Source organism: Macrotis lagotis, chromosome 4 (assembly GCF_037893015.1).
Source record: "Macrotis lagotis isolate mMagLag1 chromosome 4, bilby.v1.9.chrom.fasta, whole genome shotgun sequence".
Lineage (NCBI taxonomy): Eukaryota > Metazoa > Chordata > Mammalia > Peramelemorphia > Peramelidae > Macrotis > Macrotis lagotis.
This window is the reverse complement of record NC_133661.1, coordinates 202091669-202114551: the sequence shown is the minus strand read 5'-3', so window position 1 is coordinate 202114551 and position 22883 is coordinate 202091669. Positions and strand designations below refer to the sequence as shown.

Here is a 22883-nt window from a genome sequence, read left to right as displayed (position 1 = left end):
GTTCACTGTGGAAAAAATCATAAGAGAATCTAGGTGGCTGAATTTGAATTAACACTCCTTTATGGTTCCACACACACACAACCAATGGTTCCACTTCCAAAACTACAACAGCTCAACTATAATTCCCATGTTTATTGGTATATGGAGGAAAAAAACCCTAAGAATTACATATACCCTCAACATTCTGCTTCTGGTTCAATCACTGACCCCTTTAGCTAGTCACATTTTAGTAAACTTTCAGGGATTTAAGCTGTGAGGGAATATACTGTCACTAAATTAAAAAATAAGGAAGAAAATTAGTAACTAAAGCAGAACTGCCACCATGAGAAGCAGTGAACCTAGTATGATCAAGATACATATTTTTCAAAGATGCTTACTTTAATCATCTTGTTTCCCTTCTGAACAATCAAATCACATGCTACTGTCTGGCACAGAATAGGCCCTTAATAAATACTTGCTGATTAAGTTTTAAACAAAAAGTGAAAACGAAATTTCCATTAAGAATTCATTTGACCAAACCATCAAGAAAAACTTCATACAGTCTATCAGTTAATGCTGTGAAATTAAAGCATTTGATAGGAATTAGTAGGATTCTACGCCTATTAAAGTCCTCCATTTTCTATACTTTCTCCCTTGACATCTACAATCCAAAGCACAAAAGTGATTAAAAAAAAAAAACATTTATAAATATATCAGCTAATAGCATCCAAGCCTTACCTGGTCTCTGGCTCACTGGTGGACTTGCATTAATTCCCGAGAGTATAATAGGAACAGAGCCAAGAGATGAAGTTGGTGTGGTCACCACGGAGGAAGATGCAGCTGTGGTCACTATGACTACAGGGGTGGAGGCAGTGGAAGCAACAGGAAGAGTGATGGTTGGTGAAGATACTATAGATTTAGGTAAAGCAATGGTAGTTATAGGGGCAGCTATCCCAGTAGCTTTGGTAATGTTCACAGTGGTTGAAGGCAGGGTGGGTGTAATAGGGGTGCTGACGCTAGTTTCAGAGATCTCAACAGTCCCTGCAGAGGTGGTGCCAGAAGGAGAATGAGTAGTTTCTTTAGTTCCCAAGCTGGAAACAGCAGTCACAGGAGATGTCACAGTAGTAATACTTTCTAAAGATACTTGAGGGGTAGTGGTAGTGACTGGTTCCGTCACAAGGTTGCACACCTGAGATGGCTTGGAAGAAACCACAGGTGTGACGACCATTACTGGAGAAGGCCTGATACTGAACTTCTGTGGCCCTGTTAGGGGTTGGGGTGTGCTAACGCCAGGTATCTTCTGCTGCAGGGCTCCAACTTTACTCATCACAAACTGTGTGAACACACCACCAGGAGAGGGTCGAACTGCTGCAAATAAAAATTTGCAGGTGAAAAATTTCAACAGGCTTCCATCCTTCACCCTCTGAGTGACTGTGTTTGATAACACTTCTTACACCATGTTGGGTCAATTTTTTTATAGGTACCACCTACCTGCATTACACATGCCAATTTCCACCCATGAAAGTTTAATATAATTCTCTTTGATGTCCAACCCCCTTGTACTACTAAGAGAACAGGACTTTTTTTCAGCCTGCCTAATTAACTTATTTTTCTGGTCATGTAAAAGATTCAGGCTGTTGTGACACTAGAAAGACAATACAACAAAGCAGTATACAAACTTATTAGATGGAACAGAAGCAGCATGAAAACCCAAGGGATTTTTTTCTTATAACTCTTACGTAAGATTTTCTTCACCACCTTCCTCCTATCCCAGCACCTCCACCTCCTTCACTGCCTGACTCTTGAATATCAGGACTAGAGCCTTCATATTCCTGAACCATACATATATCCTTCTTTGAGAAAAAAGCAAAAGACTGAATTTTTACTATCAAGTAAAGCTAAGCTTTAATAAGTGAAAATGAGATACCGTCAAGAAACACAATACATCTTCCCTTGGCACAACTTCAACTTTTGGCCAATTCAGAGAGCTCTCAATGTATTCTAGCAATCAGCATTATCAACAACTTCTGAATCTAACAGAATATTGCTGAATCTAATATTCCTAGTGATCCAAAGAACTGCAAACAACATGTACAAAGGGGTAGTTCCTAATCTAAGTCAAGTTCATGACATTAATAACAAGTCAAATCATATGGTGCTCTAGTCAATAACAACACTGCATAAGAGATCATAAAAAGGAAAAATATTATGCAAAACAGATAACAAGAACATTTAATTCTTGTTCCCAATTTCCATAGCTTCTCTATCTGCACCTAAACTCCAAATACTTAGCTTCAAAACACATAGAAAGACAAATAAGTTCCAACTTACCAATTGGCCTCTGTGCTGGGACGAACGCCTTCAGAGTCGTCATCGTGGAGGCTGTCGTAGTGCTGGAGGACATCGTTTGGGAAGTGGATGGCGAAGGCACCTGGGTGCGTGGTATCCTGGATGCAGCCACCTTGGCATTGGATGCTACCTTGGAGATGACAGTACTGAGGGTTGAGAGGTCCAGGACTGAGGGTCGCAACCTGCCTGTGATATATGCAGCTAGCCTATTGGCTGGATGCAATGCCCCCATCTGTCCCAATAGCAACTTAGCCTGCGGGTAACTTTTACCATTAACCTGAAACAAGTGGCAAAGAGAAATTCTGTAAAAATAAAATTCTCTTGCTAGCTCACCTCCCTCGACAAGTGATGCTTTAAAAAAAAAAAAACTACTTCATTGGGTCTTTTTTCAAATTTAAAAAGGAAAAATTAGACTCTTTTTACTCAGGATGATCTGAGTACTAAGCAAGAGGTGAGAGAGAATATGTTATTTAAACATATTTCTGGCATCTACTTGGTGATTGAAAAAAAAGAATCTTAGATGCTACTTATTTCTCAGCTTTGCAATTGGGAAGAAATGATATCAAATCAAACAGGATTTTTGCTTGCTAACAAGCAACTATGCTCCAATAATTTAACTGCCAGAAAGAGGGAAATGAATTATGTTCCTGAAAGTTTCTTTAGAGAGTACTAGAAAGTCCTACTGAGGCTCTCTTTTGCAGAATACCACAGGCATTCATTCTGTTACCTCTTATGTTCAACCTCACTGTAACTAATAAGGCCTCTAGAGTTTAACTTGCTAAGTCAAATCAGTTTTAAGCTGGGAAAAATCTGAAATAATCCTTTTTATTCTCAAGGTATCTTTAAGCTTTAATAAAGCTTGGGCTAATAATAAGACAACTATCTGAAATTCAACCTAGGACATCTGAAACTCAAACTAGGAGTAGTGATGGGAGTTAGAAAAAAAGAGTATACTGTAATGATTAACCCCACTGCTTAGGTTAAAGAAATAGGTTATCATTATAATAAGAGCACCCAAGAAAGTTTTGCTGGAAGTTAAGAGATAAAATGCTTCTCTCCCTATTGTTTTATTAATTTATTAAGTGACTTTAAATAAGAGGCACTACTTTTTGTGCCTCCATTTTTTTCCATCTATCATGTTGAAGAAAATAACTCCTGTCCCCTCATCAAAATAAAATGAATAAGGAAAAAAAAATAAGAAACAGCTAACACAATTTCTCATGCTAAAAATTCTGACCACTGACATTTTAAATAATCAGGGTTGGTCCCAGAAATATTAAGAAGAGAAAAGATCAAGAAAGTCTAACTCAAATTTAATAATAAAGACTAGGATTTTCCTTTCTTACTATGAATCTCAATGTAAATTGCCTATGCTTTATTTATGATTTGCTCCTAAAGAACATCCCCTAAAGACCATTTGGCAACTTCAAAAGTGCAGATTACATTGACCTGCCAACCTGCCTAAATGTTCTGGCTTCCCAAAAGAGTCTAATGATTTAGCGAAGAAAAAGACTTCGGTAATCAGCTCTCAGGGCAATGAAACTCTCAACTTGAGACCTTAGACAAGAGATCACTTTGCTTCAATTTTATCAATCTGTAAAATCATTAGGGTAAAAGAGAAGACTCAGATTCTCTTTTGAGAAACATCCTGAGAAATAGTTAATAAATATGAATGTAAGGCACTCAGATAACTCAATATCCATAACACTTAAAGTTATCATGAGCATATCCTACATAACATTGTTCCCTATTCAAACTCTTTCTCAGAAATGTAACTAATACGAAACTACTACAAAATTTTACCATAAAATTTTAAGTTTAAATTGATCATTCAGAACTATGCTCCTATGGAACTAATTGCCCATTTCACCTATTATTTTTGTAAAAGCAATCAATATTAGGCAGGGCATGCTTGTGTTTGCAGGCTATACTTTTCCTCATCCATATCACAAAGACTAGAATAGTCAGGCCATGAAAGAGGCCTGTAGCAAACAGATTCTGTCATGTGATCAGTAGCAGCTAAAAGGTAGATATATTGAAGAAAAACAGCCCTTCAGTTTCTATTAGAAAATTCTCCACCTCTTGAGTTTTACTAAAACAACATCTGGCTTCCTATTTGATTTTGCAAAGGATAACATCGGCCAAAAACGTTTGAAATGACAACTTCCACACAAGCAATTAATCCTGTGTCATAAGTCAGAATGATACATGATTAACTTAAAGTTCATCTTGTGTGGAAGTCTTAGAAAAAACAAAAACCTATCAAATTTGACAGTTACTCAAATTTTTAAAAAACCACCCAAATATCTCAAAATATACATTGATTTCCTATTCTAGGAATGAATATGTCAAATTCAACCATTCAATAAAATTTCCTATTCTAAAGATGGATTAACAATTGACTTATTAGCAATAAATTATAGTACAGACTATACTATTAATCTTGCTGGTAGTAAAAAGAAGTTCACAGGAAAATCAAAAAGAAAATGCAACCTAACATATGAGACAGGTATCTACAGCTATTTCTGGCTTTGTTATTAACTTCCACTATGATTTTAGTCAATTCATGCCTCTAGCTAAGGCCTGGCTTTCGTCATTTATGAAAGACATGATTACTTGCCACCCAGCTACCAGATATAAGAATAGCATTAGGACCACAAAGGGCCATAAAAAAGCAGATGATTTCCAAGTTAAATAACAAGTGCTATAGACAGATTAAAGATAGTACTCACCTCTATCAGTCCTGAGGTCCTTGAACTGGGTTTTTGTTTATAGGCCACTAGCTTCCCCGCAGGAGAAAGTCCAGCATAGAAAGGCAGAGCTTTGCCTCCGTGCAGTTTTTCCCTCAGTGCTTCTAGGGCATTGGTCTGTTCAAAGGTGGTATCATCTGCTTTTCTGTGTGATGGTGAACCATCAGGAGTCTCTGAGTCAGAGTTTTCTGCTGTATCATCCCGATCTTGGCATGATGGCATAGATATTTTCACCCGAGAAGAATAAATGGGAGGATTCTTTTCACCCCGACTCTTTCTCTGAGAAGCCAACTCAATAATGAAGCTCCCCACCTTGAGGGACTGTGGTGGCATGTTGCTATTGATGTGCTGGGATAAAATGCTCAAGATCTTGTTTCGATCTTCTTCCCAATTGCAGTCTGAAATGATCTCTATCAATTTGGTGGGCCCACCAGGTGAAGTCTGATGCATGTAGGAGGTAGAAGACGATTCCCCTTCATTGCAGGAGGATCTCCAGCTTTTTTCTGACAAATAATTAAAATGGGTTTTAAGAAAACATCTTCAGGCTAAACTGTGATCAATTCATATTTTCTTTAAGAGTTCAGAAAAGCACCTGACAAACAGAATACTGTATTTCATCTCTATGTGTCTTTAAAATAGATAATGTCAATCTCACAAATTCCTACTTTAGGACAGGTTTTCCCTTTCCCCAAGAGGAGGTCACAAAGACTTCCATCTACATACTGAGAGGAAATTTTAAACTGTAAAATTGTTTGTAGAATTTTTTGCCAGATCTGTAACCAAGGTAAAGGTTTTGTCATACCACTCATAAATGCAAATCAAGCATGAGGTTTAGTCATTTACTACATGAAGAGTTTGGTCCTGATCAAAAAAGATGTTGTTATGGCAACAAGCTTCATATTCTACTTTCAAAAGATCCTACTACAAGGTGCTCTGAAATTGCTTCTACAGAATATTCCTGCATTTCTATTTCCTGATAAGTCTCCCCTTCATCTGCTGTGTAGTTATCACTGTGTAATAAAAAGAGGTAGATTTTAATAAGCAATAGTCCCACAAAATCCAGTCTACTGTCTCTTTATCACTTAGGTATTTTAGTAGCTATCTTTGCTGGAAATAATCTCCGAACCCTTTTCCTACTCCAGGACACACCCTTTCTTCTTCATTTCCAAGGAAATAAGCTCCTACAGAAAAACAACTATAATCTAGGAAAAGAGTGGATAAAAATAAACTGGAAAAGATGCTTCTCCTCCCTGACTAACTCATAAGAAATCTACTTCAGTATCCCCCCTCCCCGAAAAAACTTGTTTCACCACTGGAGGAATAAAATACTTTAACTGAAGCATAGGGAATTTACCTCTGTAGAAGCAAAGAAATAAAAACAAAGATTTCTATCTATTGGGGAATGGCTTAAAAAAATTGTGGTTATGTGAATTGATTAATGTTGAACTAAGAAATGATGAATATGAAGAATACAAAGAAACACGTAAATATGAAAGCACTGCCATACATACGTTATGCTGACAATACAAATGGAAATAACAAAAAAATCAAAACTAAATGTTATAAGAAATTGTTAACAGGCCAAAGTCTCCCCAAGTGGGAATGTACCTCCTTCCCTTCTTTGCAAAAAGAAAGAGACCATAAGTACAGAACATAGACTATCAAGAACTTGGTTGTCGCATTGCTTAAGTTTTGCTAAATTTTTATTGTTTTATTTTTCTCTCTTTTTTAATCTTTATCATAATGAATAACTACCATTAGGAAGCAAGAGAGTCAGAGAAATTAAAGTGATATGAAAACAAAGAGACCCACCAATAATTTTAACTTAGTGCATTTATTAAGTGAAGGGTCAGATATACTAAATCTTGTTTCAAAGACCCAAATTACTTTATTTAACTGCAACTTAAGAGAACCACACAATGAGAGCAAGTTTTAGTATGTACCTCCTGATTTATCAATATCCTTCTCCATTTCATAAACATTCTGTTTCATGGGCTGATGTTCAGAATCATGTTCCTAATGAGAGATTAGAGAAAAATAGACAGTAAAATAAGCAAATTTACTTAGCATCCACAAACTTAACAGACTGAAAAAAATTATATTTGAGTTCATTTCTGTCACAGCAAAGGAGCATAAGTAATTTTTAAAAGTAGATGAAAGATCATATGACCAACAAGATAGAGAAATAATTCATAGCTTTCTGCAACTTCTCCAACACAAAAATCTTAGAAATAGGAATTATAAACCATATATAGGCTGATTTACCAAAATAAGAAATGCCAAATAAAAACCTCATACCTTAAATACAAAGACTCCCAAGTAAGCATTCTCACTTCCAATCCCAAACCATTCTGTGTACAAAGATTCAATTAGAAAAAATAACCATTCAATGGCTACAGTGAGGTCTCCTCACCCTGAAAATCCCTTCTACCACGATGAATTTCTTTTCCCATTGGTGAGTTTCTCCCAGAGCTGTCACTCTGAAAAGTCCAAGGTTAACTTTCATTTCTCTCTGAGTTTGATTCTGAGTTTCTGAACTTCAGCCCAATGCACCTGGGCTAGTATCTAACACACTCTTCAAATTTCCCTTCCCCTTTTGGGTCCCTTGAATGTTATCTTCTTCCATTAGAATGTTTCTTATTGCTTAAAATAGTATTCTTTTCTTGTTGGGGGGAGGATTTTTGCAAGGCAATGGTGGTAGGTTGTTGCTGGATGATCAGTTCCACCAAATTTAAGATTGAAAGATTTGAATGGTGAAAAGGTTTGGGGTTGGCAATTTAAGACTGAGAGTTTCTTTGAATGGTGAAAGAATTCATACACAGCCCTGGGATTTACAACTGCTTGGAATTTATTATAGAAGCCTGCAAAATGTACAGATTAAAACCTTTTCTCCTCCTGGAGGAGCTTGGGGGTGGGGGTGGGGGGTGGCAGGGATAGAGAGAAAGGACTGTCAAAAGGGCTGGCTTAGTCTGACTACATGGCAAAGGGAACCATGGCTCACCCAGTAGACCTAGGCCAGGAGCATGTGGCCTAAGAAAGAGACAACCATCCTCGCAAGGGGAAGGGTAGGGTCAAGATGAGTTGAAAAGGGGGCTTGTGCTTCTCTTCTGGATGTCTTAATAATACCTGGTTCCAGGTATTATCCAATATGCAACCTATGTACTCGTCCTTCTTGTCCCAAGGTGCATGACTTCTAAATCCAATTTCCTGTCACATCAAGGTCAGATAGCTAGAAACCAGATACTGGAGGAAGGGGAACAAGCCAAGGCCACTTCCATCTGGATGAATTCACATTTTAACAATGGAGTCACTATGATCTACAGAGTTCCCCAAAGAAGCACAGACAATATTTTTCAATCCACAAAATTTGTTTCTAATCACATCTCCTATGCCCATAATTCCCAGCATCAAAATGACTTATAATTCCCAGCATCAAAATGACTTACCCAAGATCACACAGCTAAGTAGGTATTAAGTGCCTGAGGCTGAATTTGAACTCAGGTCCTGATGCCAGGGTCAGCGCTCTATCCACCACTCCACCTTAGCTGCCCCATTCTTTGTTAATATTTTATTTTTTTCCACAAATAAATATTCTTTACATTTTTAGTTAACCTTTCTCCCTCCCTTTCTTCTGTCCTCATTGACAGGGCAGTAATTTGATAGTGGTTATACATGTTCAGTCATGTAAAACATATTTGCATATTATTCAAGTTGTAAAAGAAAATACAGACAAAAACACAAAACCAAAGAAAAATAAAGTTCGAAAAAAGTGTGCTTCAACTTGTATTAAGATGGTATTCATAGGGGCAGCTAGGTGGCGCAGTGGATAGAGCACCAGCCCTGGAGTCAGGAGTACCTGGGTTCAAATTGGTCCTCAGACACTTAATAATTACCTAGCTGTGTGGCCTTGGGCAAGCCACTTAACCCCATTTGCCTTGCAAAATCCTTAAAAAAAAAAAAAAAAGATGGTATTCATTAAAAAAAAGTATTCATACATTCTCTGGTGATGGATAGCATTTCTTTTATAATGAATCCTTCAGAATTGTCTTAGATGAGTGGATCTTAGTATTGCTGAGAATAGCTAAAGTAATTCACAGTTGATCAGCATACAATACTGTTGTTACAATGTACAACGATGCCCTGATTCTATTCTTTTCACTTTGCATCAGTTCATGTAAGTCTTTCCAGGTGTTTCTGAAAGCATGCAGCTCAGCTCATTTTATCCTATAGTATGACTACTTCTCACAAGCATATGCCACTCCTTGTTCAGTAATTACCCAATTTATGAGAATTTCCTCAATTTCTAATTCTTTGTTCCATAATTAAAATAGTAGTCTGAGCTCTTAGCATATTGCAACATACAATCAAGTAAGAACACTGTATAATTTCAAAAAGGAAATATTTTTCTAGATCACTCTTTGGCAGAGCTAGGATACTCAGATATGATACAGTACATATGTTTTCAGACTTAAAAAGATACTTAGAATGAAAAGAGATTGATAGAAATAACTTAATGCAGAATTTAAAAAGAAAATGATAAAATATCTGGATAATGTCTTCAAAGAAGCGGGGATTATGAAAGAGAACTAGAATTGGAATTCAAAAACAGAAAATAGAGGCACTAGTTCTGATAAAATACAGTAATTCTATGTATAAACTAACCTCAAAGACACTATGCTTAGAGAACATAGATCTCCTGGAAGTACATAACAGTTCAAAGAACGTGAATATTATAGAGTAGGAATTAATATAAACTTCTGATTGAAAATAAGGTTCTACCAATTGAATTGAAAAACAGCTTACAGAGAAAAATTACCTCATCTTTAAAATTTAAAGATATTTAATGGCTAAATTTCAAAATGTCAATAAAGAAGCAGTCATTTCTTCAATGTATAAGAAGAAATGCCAATTTAATTTTACTACAACCTAGAGAAAACAAAAAATATAGAAAAGATATTTTTTAAAAAATCAAAGGATCTCAAACTATAAAACCCAAAGAAATATATCATGCAAAGTTAAAACTGATCATCAATGAAAAAACTGGATCTTTAACTAACAAAAAGGATTTGAGGAACTGCTAGAAAACAAAAACAGATGAACAGAATATTGGATTTGCAAAGACGCCAAACAAAAAAGGGCAGAAACAGAATTACCAAGAAGAAATAATGAAATCAATTCTCTCATATTTATGACATGTTTAAAAAAATTCAATTGGGTGGCGGGGCCAAGATGGCGACAAGAAAGGATCGAGTCTTAGGCACTCTCTCATAAAACTCATAAGCTAAAGACTCTAAGTAAATTTTCGAGAGACAGAACCCACAGAGGGACCTAGGGAGGCAGTTCTCCTACTCAAGGTAACCTGGAAAAGAGGAGAAAGGCTCTGCTCCCCAGGGTTGGAGGGGCGGCCTGCCAGAGGGCTGGCCAACCAAAGGGAAAGAACTACAGCCTCCTGGAGGCAGCCCCAGGGCACTGGGAGGTGGCTCACAGCAGCGGGGGAGTCTCCTGAGCTACACCCCAGGGAGCACCTGGCACAAACTGGGGGAAACAGCAGGGGACCTCTGCCAGAACGAGCAGTGGAGCCCAGCCCTCAGGGCACACAGCAAGCAGCTTGGCAGGCACAGCCCAGATCCAGGAACAGAAGCAGGCAGAGCCTGTAAGCAGGAGCCCCCAGGGCATGAGCCCATTGAACCTAGGGAGGGGAGTGAAGAGAGAGACTGCAGACCTTTGTCCTCTGCCCCTGGAACAGGACTCTGGGGCTTTGACCACATTCAGATCCTGATCGAAGTCTAGGCCCCCCATAGAACTGCAGGGGCCCCCTCCACCTCAGCCCCGTGGCAGAGGGGGGCGCATATGGTCATTCACAGACCAGGAGGGAAGATAGAGCCTCACACATGATGAGACCCTTGTGGGAGTGTCCCAAAAGCTCAGGAAGCACCCCCAAAAACAGGCTAAGGCTGGGAAAATGAGCAAGCATGAGAAATATTGTGCAAATGAGTCCAAGGATCAAAATACTCAGTCTGAAGATGAGGAAACACAAGCTCCTGCATCTTAAGACTCTGAGAAAAACAGAAATTGGGCTCAGGCTATGACACAGCTCAAAAAAGACTTTGAAAATCAAATGAGGGAGTTAGAAGAAAAACTGGGGAAAGAAATGAGAGAGATGCAGGAAAAACATGAAAATGAAGTCAGCAGCCTAGTCAAGGAAATCCAAAAAAAATGTTGAAGAAAATAGCATGCTAAAAACCAGCTTAGGTCAAATGGATAAAACAGTCCAAAAAAGTTATGGAGAATGCTTTAAAAAGAAAAATTGGCCAGATGGAAAAAAGAGATAAAGAAAACTCTCTGAGGAGAAAAAATCCTTCAGACAAAGAACAGAATTCAGGGAGATTGATGAATTTACCAGAAATCAGGAATCAATACTTCAAAATGAAAAAAAAAAAGAAATGAAAAATTAGAAGAAAATGTAAACTATCTCATTGGAAAAAACAACTGATATGGAAAACAGACTTAGGAAAGATAATTTAAAAATTATTGAAATACCTGAAAGTCATTATCAGGAAAGAGCCTTGACATCATTTTCAAAGAATTACTACAGGAAAATTGCCCTGATATTCTAGAAGCAGAGGGCAAAATAGAAATGGAGAGAATCCACCGATCCCCCCAAGAAAGAGATCCCAAAAAACCAACCCCTAGGAATATTATAGCCAAATTACAGAACTCCCCAAGTCAAAGAGAAAATATTACAAGCAGCCAGAAGGACACAGTTCAAATATCATGGAGCTGCAGTCAGGATCACACAGGACTTAGCAGCAACTACATTAAAAGCTCATAGGGCTTGGAATATAATATACCAGAAGGCAAAAGAGCTTAGAATGCAACCGAGAATCAACTACCCAGCAAGGCTGAATGTCCTCTTCCAGGGAAAAAGATGGACTTTCAATGAACCAGGGGGAATTTCAAATGTTCCTGTTGGAATGGCCAGAGCTGAACAGAAGGTTTGATCTTCAGATACAGGACTCGAGTGAAGCATAGAGATTGAAGGAGAAGGGGAAAATATGAGGGACTTAATGATGATGAACGGCATGTATTCCTGTATAGAAAAATGACACTGATTACACTGTTGGTGGAGCTGTGAACTCATCCAACCCTTCTGGAGAGCTATTTGGAACTATGCCCAAAGGGCAAGAAAAATGTGCATACCCTTTGACCCAGCAATACCACTACTGGGTCTATACCCTGAAGAGATGAGGAAAAAGGGTAAAAACATTACTTGTACAAAAATATTTATAGCAGCCCTGTTTGTGGTGGCAAAGAATTGGAAATCAAGTAAACGTCCTTCAATTGGGGAATGGTTTAGCAAACTGTGGTATATGTATGTCATGGAATAGTATTGTTCTATTAGAAATCAGGAGGGACGGTATTTCAGGGAAACCTGGAGGGATTTGCATGAACTGATGCTGAGTGAGATGAGCAGAACCAGAAAAACACTGTACACCCTAACAGCAACATGGGAGTGATGTTCAACCTTGAAAGACTTGCTCATTCCATCAGCGCAACAATTGGGAACAATTTTTGGCTGTCTGCAAAGGAGAGTACCATCTGTATCCAGATAAGGAGCTGTGGAGTTTGAACAAAGTACAAGGACTATTCCCTTTAATTCGGAAAAAAAAAAAAACCCAGGTGTCTTATGGTTTAATCTGGTTACCTGAGAATTCTGTTCTCTTTAAGGATATGATTTCTGTCTCATCACACCCAATTTGGATCGAGGTACAACATGGAAACAAAGTAAAGACTGACGGAGTGCTATCTATGGGGTGGGGGTGGGGGGAGGGAAGCAAGATTGGGGGAAAACTGTAAAACTCAAATAATATCTTTAATAAAAATTAAAAAAAAAGAAAAAGAAAAATGACACTGATAATACTCATATGAACCTTCTCAGTTAATAGAGCAGGTAGAGTTATAGTTGAAGCACAGGAGAAAGCTGAATCTGAAGATAAAATATGGTATAAAAATGGAGTCAATAGGAAAAAAAGGGAAATGTAATGGGAGAAAGAAAAAGGAGAGGGGAAATAGTCCAAGATATTGCATGTAATAAGATTTTTCTTTATTACAATGAGCTATTGCAATGATATGGAAGGAGGGAAGGCAAGGGGGAATGAGGGAAACTTCGCTCTCATCAGAGGTGGCTAGGAGAGGAAACAATGGGGTATAGGCATCTGGAGTAAGAAGGACAGGGGGGACAGGGGGAAGGGGGGGGAATGTGAGTGATGGAGGAGAGGATGGACCATGGGGGAGAGTGGTCAGATATAACACATTTTCTTTTTTTTACTTCTTGCAAGAGGCTGGGATTGGAAGGCCTGTCCAGGACCATAGGGCCAGGTGGATTCTGGGCCTAAGGGGTAGTAGGGGGGCTCAGGGCCTCTTGGCCCCAGAGTCAGGGATCTGTCTGCTGTGCCACTCAGCTACCCTACAGCAGAGTCAGAGTGAAAAGGAGAGAGAAAATATAGTACATGGTATTGGAGAAATAAGAAAGGAGGAGTTGTGATCAGCAATGGCAACGGTGGAAAAATATGGAAGTAACTTTTGCCATGGACTTATCATAAAGAATTTGATCCACCCACAACAGAGTTGTTGGTGTTGGAACAAAGACTCAAGCACATTTTTTATTATTATTATTTGGGGGGGGGGTGCAGGGCAAATGGGGCTGGGTGGCCTTCCTGGGGACACATAGCAGGGTGATCGTTGGGTGTCTGAGGCCGGATTTTGACCCGGGTGCTTCTGGCTCAAGGGCCAATGCTCTGTCTGCCACCCAGCCACCCCTACTATTATTACTATTTTATTTTATTTTGAGTCTTTTTTTTTTTTTTTTGGTTTTTGCAGGGCAGTAGGGTTCGGGTGGCTTGCATGTCACACGGCTAGGTGATTGTTGGGAGTATGGGGCCAGATGTGGGCTCGGGTGCTTATGGGCTCCAGGGCTGGTGCTCCGCCCATTGCGCCACCTGGCCATACCTACAATTATTACTATTATTTTTTTAATTTTAATTTTTTTCTCTCTCCTTTACTTTATTGCTCAAGCAAGGCTATATTTATGGGGGGGTATTTCGTTTACTCTTAAACAAGAATATTTTACTAATGTAAAAAAACATTATTTGTACAAAATGAGAATAAATATTAAATTAAAAAAAAAAAAGAATGTGATCCACCCGTGACAGAGCTGGTGGTGTTGGAAAAAGAAAATTCAACTGCAAAGTAGAAGGAAAAAAGAGAGACTGAATAAGGGATAGAAAGAACTAAAAGTAACTTAAGGAAGAGCTAAATCAGTAGTTTACAGAGTAAATCCTGATATTCCTCATAAATGAATTCATATATTGGAGTAAGGATAAGAATATGTTGCCTCAATAAGGAAAAGAGAAGTAACATGTAGAAGACAGCTAGAAATGGCCATTCCATGGAACTTAAAATCTTACAAAAAAATTAAATGTTTAAAAAACTACCTTTATATGTAATGGGGGGAAAAAGAAAGAAAGAAATGGCCCATTCCTCCCAACTCCCAGAGTAAGTATCTTTACTTCTTAAAATCTTAATAGGATTAGAAGCTATGGTAGAAAAATATTAAAGCAAGAGAGAAGAGAATCTGAAGTAGAAAGGGAAGGGGAAAAAAAGACAGTATCATGACTGAAGAGAGAAACAATAGCATTTATTTGGCAGCTACTATGAGGCAGGAACAGTGCTAAGAATTTTACAAATATTTCATTTTAACCTCAAAACAACCCACAAAGGAAGCTGCTATTAATCACCCCCATGTTAAAGATAAAGACACTTGAGACAAATAGAGATTAAATAATTTGCCCAGGGTCACACAGCTAGTAATGATCTGAAGCCAAATCTGAACTCAAAGGTCTTCCTGAATCCAAGCCCAAAACTCTGTCCACTATGCCATTCTAGTTGCCTCAAAGGGTGTCAAAAGAATATTGCTAGGGGACAGACTTTTGTCTGGAATATGAGTTAAGGGGTCTTAAAATGATGGTAATTTGAACTTAAAGATACTACCTTCTCTGAGAAGACTTATACCACCACAAAAATCATATGATTATACAAATAGCAGACAACTCTTTTGACAAAATAAAACACCCTTTCCTATTAAAAAACACTAAAAACACTAAAAAACACAGAATTCAATGGGTCCTTTCTTACAATAAGTGATATCTACCTAAAACTAAGAACAACAATTATCTGTACAAGGGATAAAGTAGAAGCGTTCTCAGTAAGATCAGGAGTAGAGCAAGGATTTCCATTGTCACCATTATTATTCAGAAGTATACTGGGAATGTTAGCTAGTTATAATAATAAGGTATGAAAAGGAAACTGAAGAGATAAGAACAGGCATTAAGGAAACAAAACTCACTCCTTTCAGATGAGAGAACACTAGAGAACCAACTAAAAACTAGCAGAAACAATGAACAACTTTAGAAAAGATGTAGAAAAATAAAACCCGTCTGTGTGTGTGTGTATATATAGATATAGATATAGATATAGATATAGATATAGATATAGATATAGATATAAAATGAACATTTCCATATATTCCCAACAAAGCCCAGCAGAAATAGAAAAATTACATTTAAAATAATTGTAGACAGCATAAAATATTTGAGTCTACCTGACACTAACACTGGATAGAGCACTGGCCTTGAAGTCAGGAGGACAGAGTTTGATTTCAGTCTCAGACACCTGCCACTTACTAGCTGTGTGACCATGGGCAAGTCATTTAACCCCGACTGCCTCACTAAAATCCAATTCATGTGCTTCTCATGGCATCACCTCCCTGATATCATGGTCTTCTTCAAGAATGTAGGACAAACAACCAAAGAATTACTTTATAGAGCTAGGAAAAAAAAATTCACCTGAAAGAACACTAGGTTAAGAAAATCAAGAGGAATCAATGAAAAAAGGAAAGTGATCTAGTAGTACCAGATTTCAAATTATATTACATAAAATGGTAATCATCAAAACAATTCGTGACTGGCTAAGAAAAAGAGTGATGGCTCAGTGGAATAGATTAGGTAGACAATATACCATATAAATGATCAAGCAATCTAATTTTTGATAAACTCAAAGATTTATGCTTTTTGTGTAAGAACTCTATTCAGAAAATACTTCTGAGAGAACTGGAAAGTATTGGGGCAAAAATTAGGTTTAGACCAACAGCTCATACCATATACCAAGAAAACATCAAAATAGGTATATAAAAAATAATTTTCATAAACAAATTAATGGAATATGGAAGAGAGATTATCAATCATATCAATGGATAAGAGAAGGTGGGGCAGCTAGGTGGCACAGTGAATAGTGCACCAGCCCTGGAGTCAGGAGGACCTGAGTTCAAATGAGGATCAGACAGTTAATAATTACCTAACTGTGTGACCTTGGGCAAGTCATTTAACCCCACTGCCTTAAAAACCTAAAATAAAATTGATAAGAAAAGGTTTTATGACTAAACAAGAGACAAAGAAGATGATTTGAAGTTAAATGCATAATTACGATTACATGAAATTAAAACATTTTGCACTATGAAAACCAATCAGCCAAAATCAGAAGTAGAAAACTATGAGAAAAATTTTATAGCAAAATTTTCTAATGAAGGCCTCATTTCTCAGACATATAGGGAACTTGGTATAATTTACAATAATGAGTCATTCCCAAGTGATAATTGGTCAAAGAATATAAAGAGGCAATTTTCAAAAAAAAAAGAAAGAAAAAGAAATAAAAGCTATCAATAGGAAAATATGCTCTAAATCACTATCGATTAGAGAATTTCAAATTAAAACAACTGAGATACTATCTCACATCTACAAGACTAACATGACAGAAAAAGAAAATGAAAAATGCTGGATGTGGAAAAATAGAAATACTAATGCACTGTTGGTGGAATTGTGAACTGGTTGATCATTCTGGAGAAATTATTTGAAACTATGCCCAAAGAGTTATAAAATAATAATATGCCCTTTGACCCAGCAAGACCACTACTAGGTCTATAGAATACTAGAGATCAAAGGAAAAAGAAAAAGGACCTACATGTGCAAAAATATTTATAGCAGCTCTTTTTGTGGTGGTAAAGAATTGAAAATTTGAGGGGATGACCATAAGTTGGGGAATGGTTGAATTATGGTGTGTGACTGTGAAAGAATATTAATGTGCTAAAAAAAATTATGAGGGTGACTAGTTTAGTAAAACCCAGGAATTTATGACTCATAGAAAACAAAGTAAACACAATCAGCAAAATATTGTACACAGTAAAAGAAATATTGCAATGATGTTCAACTCTGAAAGACGCAGCTACTCTGATGCAACTACACAACAACTCCAAAGGACTAAAGATGAAAAATGCTGTCTACTTCCAGAGAGAAAATTGATGAATGCTGAAATAATTATCTTTCACTTTCTTTATTCTTCTTAGTTTGTGCTTTGGGGGGAGGGGGAGAAAGGGGAACATGGCTAATAGGGAAATGTTTTGCATGACTTCTTATGTATATGGGGTATTACAATGTTTGCCTTCTCAACTGGGTTGACTGAGGGCCTCAAGGAATAAGAGAATTTCTAAATTAAAAAAATGAACATTAAAAATTTTTTTAAAAAAGAACAAGCAATACTTCACCTTTGCATTATAGTTCTTGGTACCAGATTGGCATGAGCTTTGTTGCCTCAATGGTGATGGCTGTTCTCCTTCTTCTAATTTCCGTTCATATACTCGGACTCGAGCACAAGTCATCATGCTCTCAAAGTACAAGTACACAGGATCTTTGTCTTCTTCTCTAATCTATAAATTACAAAAAAAAAAAAGAATTCTATACTGTGACACTGAAAGCAAGGCAAACTGCAAACTCCAGATCACAAGCTAAAAATGACTAAAACAAACAAAAAACTTCAGAATTTAAAATATGAATGTGTACTCTCAGTACAGAATGCTTCAGAGTGAATTATGACTGAATACTACAAGTGACTAACATTAAAATCATAAGAAGTGAAGGTTCAGAACAGTTAGTAGCATTTAGTTGATGTCAGGGATAATAGTCATACCATTACCATATGTTGCTAATTTTTTTGTATGACTCTCACGATAATTATGTTAAGATAGATAGATTAAGCAAATACAATTTATCCTGTTAGCAAGTAGAAAAGTGGAAACTTTATTGAACTTGGGAGTTTAGAAGACATGAATTAAAGTTTCCACTTTTCTACTTGCTGGAGCAGGATAAATTGCATTTGCTTTATCTATTAGGACACGTGAATTACTCTTCACTCTACCATCCATTATATTCCTTCATAATACTCTTTTACCCTATACTATTTTCATTATGTGTTCTTGAATAAGTATTACATGTCAGAGTGGAAGATTTTCCTCAGGGTAAAGAATTTGTTCTTGGTCAAGAAAATAAAACTTACTAATTTGAAATTTAGCATTACAACTTCATCACATATTAAAACAATTCAGTACCATCAGCTCTCTAATTACGTTTTATTTTCTAATCTAGAAGTTAGTTCTTTCAACAATGAAATGTTTTATATAATCTGACAGATTTCATATTATATGATGAGTCATTAATGTGGGGTATGAGGGGGTGAGGGTGGGAGAAGCATGGTACAAGGCTTCTTTTTGTTACAATACACCAAATATCAAAAATATACCTTATAGCTTTGCACATAATGGAGCACAACAAATGAACTAACAAACCTCACTAATGGAAAAAAACAAAAGTAGAACCTATTCACAAAGTCTGAGAGAACAGACTTCTGAAAACATAAAAACTAAGGCATAATAAAGTTAAATTAATGAGTATTATTTATAAGGATGTCAAAAAAGACTATAACTTTTAGTTTAAGCAATTCTATTTGTGTTTGTATCAAGTGAAGTCACAATATATCACATCTCTATGCTTTTCTTGACATTTTAAACTATAAATTCAATTTGTTAAATGAAAAGATGACAGCTAATTAAAGAATCAAAATATAATTCTCAGAGAATTAACAAATCTGATAAACTTTTAACATATGAAAGGGAAAAAAGATCCTGGCTTAAAAAGTGAAGCCCAAGGCTTACCACAGGGTTGGGTTTGGGAGTATATACACGCACTGGTTTAACTCCATTTGTAAGTTTGTTCTTGCTGCTGGTAGGCAAAATCTCTGGGTGAGGCATAACTGTTGGTTTCACTGGCTCAACAATAGAAGGTGTTGGAATATAAACTGGTTCTGGATCTACCTCGCCTTCTACTTTCACCCACAATGGATAATGACGAATGGGCTGTTCTGGTTCTGTATCACAGATCGCTAAATAGAGAAAGAAAAAAGACATAATTGAAAGTTCAGCTCTAAATAGCATCTCTCAAAGCACTGCCAAGATAATACATCAGACAGTGATACAAAAAAGTCCAGGTTTATGATTCAAACTGTCATGAATCTCATGAAACTTTGGGAAACTGTCTCCAATACAAATTACTCCAATTCCTATCATGATTTTTCATTCACCAGAGGTCAAAAAGGCAAAATTAAAAATAATATATATTATTTTTTTTGCTTATTGTAGAGAAAATCATTTCAGTATTTAATCAACTAACATACTTATAACAAAGACCAGTTATCTATAAGAATGCTATCCATACTTAAAAAAGGGAGGGGGGGTAATTCGTAGCCCTACATAGTCTACTTTGCATTACATAGTAAATAGCTAATATGTACTTGCTGATTGAAGACTTAAATGAGTAACTGCCATCAAGGCCCAATTCAAATCCATCTATTCAAGCTTTTTCTTTCCTCTACATTTAAGTCCAAGGTATTTTTTATCACCTCTGAATTCCTGCAGCATATACTATAACAACATAAAGGGCAAGGATGTCATACATATTTAAATTAAGACAGCATGAGAAAGGATAATAAAGCAAAAAAGTGAATCAAGGATGACTACAAAATTATAATCAAGACTATGTTCAGGGGCGGCTAGGTGGCGCAGTGGATAAAGCACCGGCCCTGGAGTCAGGAGTACCTGGGTTCAAATCTGGTCTCAGACACTTAATAATTACCTAGCTGTGTGGCCTTGGGCAAGCCACTTAACCCCATTTGCCTTACAAAAAAAAAAAAAAAAAAAACCTAAAGACTATGTTTAATGATTTAGAGTGTAACAGAGACATTTTAAAGTAGCCTAGACCAAGCCTTTTTATTTTACAGACAAGAGAATTGAGGCTTCAAGAGATGTCTTTTGAAATAGAGAGAAGCTGATAGAAACTGATGTAAAGATCTAGATAAAATACAACAACCAATTGTAACTTTAGAACATTGGTGGTAAAACAAGCTTCTCATATCTTGGAAGAATGAATAAAATAATCAAAAATACACAGCAGACAGAATAAAATTCAGATGGGAAAAGACACAAAGTGATATTATAGGATTAGAGTTGATACAAATATTAAAAAATCAATCTGTCCAAAACAGATTCAAGATTAATATATAATTCTCATTTCCTCTTCTTTTTATGTAGATATGTTCATATTTATTAATGTTTGTCAGCTCCATAATTTTAAAAATGCTGTTTAGGATAAAAAGAAAAACATTTTAGGGGAAATATTCAGTAAACAGCTAAAAATAAAAAATGAATAATGTAGGCTTAGAAATTTGTATCTAAATGAATGAATGAATGACCATCAATATTTACTACTCTCTTAGCCACGTAACCCATCTCCTCCTTTTGAAGACTACAGAAAATTGTCTTCTCATATCTCTTCTTTGGAAACAAGGTTGTTCTTCATAATTTTACAACATTCATTTTTGATTGTATTGCAGTTGCATTCCTTCCATTTACATTTTGGGGGGATTTTCCACTTTGGGGGGCTATTCCACTTTGCATCAGTATACAGAAGTTTCTGTACTCATCACAGCAATCATGTTTGATAGCAGAATGATATTTCATCACACTCATTACTAATATTTATTTAGTTATTCCCCAACATTTGAGTATTTAAATCATTTCCAGTTCCTTTGCTACCACACAAACAAAACTGTACCACCTTTGTCTCAGAATTCCAAATTGCTTTCCAAATGATTGTACAACTTTGAAACTCCATCAATAATGTATTGATTAACCTAACTTTTCACATCCAACAGTTAGGTGGCACAATGATAGAGCACTGGGACTTGGATTACTTACTAAATTCATAATCTTAGATACTTACTTGCTGAGTGAACTCAGGCAAGTCACTTCCAGTTTGCCCTAGTTCTTTATTTGTAACATAATCTGGAGAAGGAATGGCAAACAACTCCACATCTTTGCCACAAAAACTCCAAAGAAAGTCAATAAAGGGCTGAAATGATTGAACAGCAGCTTTCCATATTGTATAAGATACTATATTTTATTCTTTTTGCCAATTTCTTGGGTATGAGATGAAATCTCAGGGTGGTTGGGGGTTGCATTTTTCTTTTTTTTTTTTTTAGGTTTTTTTGCAAGGCAACCAGGATTAAGTGGCTTGCCTAAGGCCACACAGCTAGGTAATTATTAAGTGTCTGAGACTGGATTTGAACCCAGGTACTCCTGACTCCAGGGCCGGTGCTTTATCCACTACGCCACCTAGCCGCCCTGCATTTTTCTTGTTACTAGTGAATTTGGAACAGCTTTCCCACAGTTGTTTCAATTTTGGGAATTCTTTTAAGAATTTTTGATATTTTGACAAATAATCTACTGGGGAAAGGTTTAAGACATCAAATCCTTATCTAAGAAACTTGATACAAAAATTCTTTTCCCAGTTAGTTATTTCCCTTCTGATTTTAGATGAGATATGCTTGTACAGAAATCTTTCAATTTTATTCAATCAAAATCATCTATTTTCTCTTTGGGAAGTGATTCTATACTGAGGATAAGAATACAACTTCTAAACACAGGTATGAAAGATATATAATCTCTTTCATTTAATTTTTGTATGGTGTCATCTTTTAGTATTCAGGTCATATATTTGGTTTTGTTTTGGGGTTTTTTTGGCAAGACGATGGAATTAAGTGACTTGCCCAAGGTCACCCAACTAGGTAATCCTTAAGAATCTGAGGTCAGATTTCAACTCAAGTCCTCCTGATTCTAGGGCCAGTGCTCATTAAGCTACTCCCACATATTCTTTTTAAATTTACTATGAAATAAAGTATAAAATGCTAGTATAAACCTAATGTCTGCCAGAACACGCAGTTTCCGCAGAAATTCTTATCAAAAAGGGAGTTTTTCCTCTGTCATTTATACTTTCCAGCTTATTAAACAATGGGTTGATCTCTAATCACATAATTTTTAAACAATGCCATATATAGTTGATAACTGCAATCAAAGAATTGAAACTACTATTTCCCCTTTTATCTCTCCCTTTTCAAATTACTTCACATACTTTTTGCCCCAACAAATAATTTTTTAATTCCCTAAAAATTCCTTAGAAAAGTCTGTATGGAATAACATCAAAACTTTTAAAATCAATCTCAGTAGTATCATCATTTTTATTGTACTGGTACCAGCCCAGTCATGAGCAAATTTTTCTTTATGTCTTCATACCCAAATATATATTCAATTCCCAAGTTTGCTTTGATAGATTTATTCCAAAATATTTTATGCATAAGGAAGTTATTTTAAATGAGACTTTCCCTTCTATTTTTGCCTCATGGTTCTTGTTTACATAAATAGTATGGTATCCAGTAACTATGCTGAAGTCATCAGCTTATTCAATGAACCCCTAGGTTTATCTAGATAAATAATACAATCAGCAAAAAGGGATAGTTCTATCTTCTCTT

General features: G+C 36.4%; 1 protein-coding gene across 12 annotated transcripts in view; it reads right to left on the bottom strand.

Moving 5' to 3' along the window:
* The window catches only part of MGA (MAX dimerization protein MGA), a 230191-nt gene that overhangs the window by 19729 nt on the left and 187579 nt on the right, over positions 1-22883 (bottom strand). For 6 of the 12 annotated variants that reach the window (XM_074235148.1, XM_074235149.1, XM_074235146.1 and 3 more), the window contains 6 exons: positions 19177-19403; positions 17734-17895; positions 7022-7094; positions 5061-5581; positions 2311-2605; positions 718-1347 (listed from right to left, as the gene is read on the bottom strand). In XM_074235148.1, the coding sequence (XP_074091249.1) occupies positions 718-1347; positions 2311-2605; positions 5061-5581; positions 7022-7094; positions 17734-17895; positions 19177-19403 (1908 nt within the window). Of the gene's footprint in view, positions 1-717; positions 1348-2310; positions 2606-5060; positions 5582-7021; positions 7095-17733; positions 17896-19176; positions 19404-22883 lie in introns of those variants that run through there. The other 6 variants (XM_074235151.1, XM_074235150.1, XM_074235152.1 and 3 more) reach the window with 6 other exon arrangements.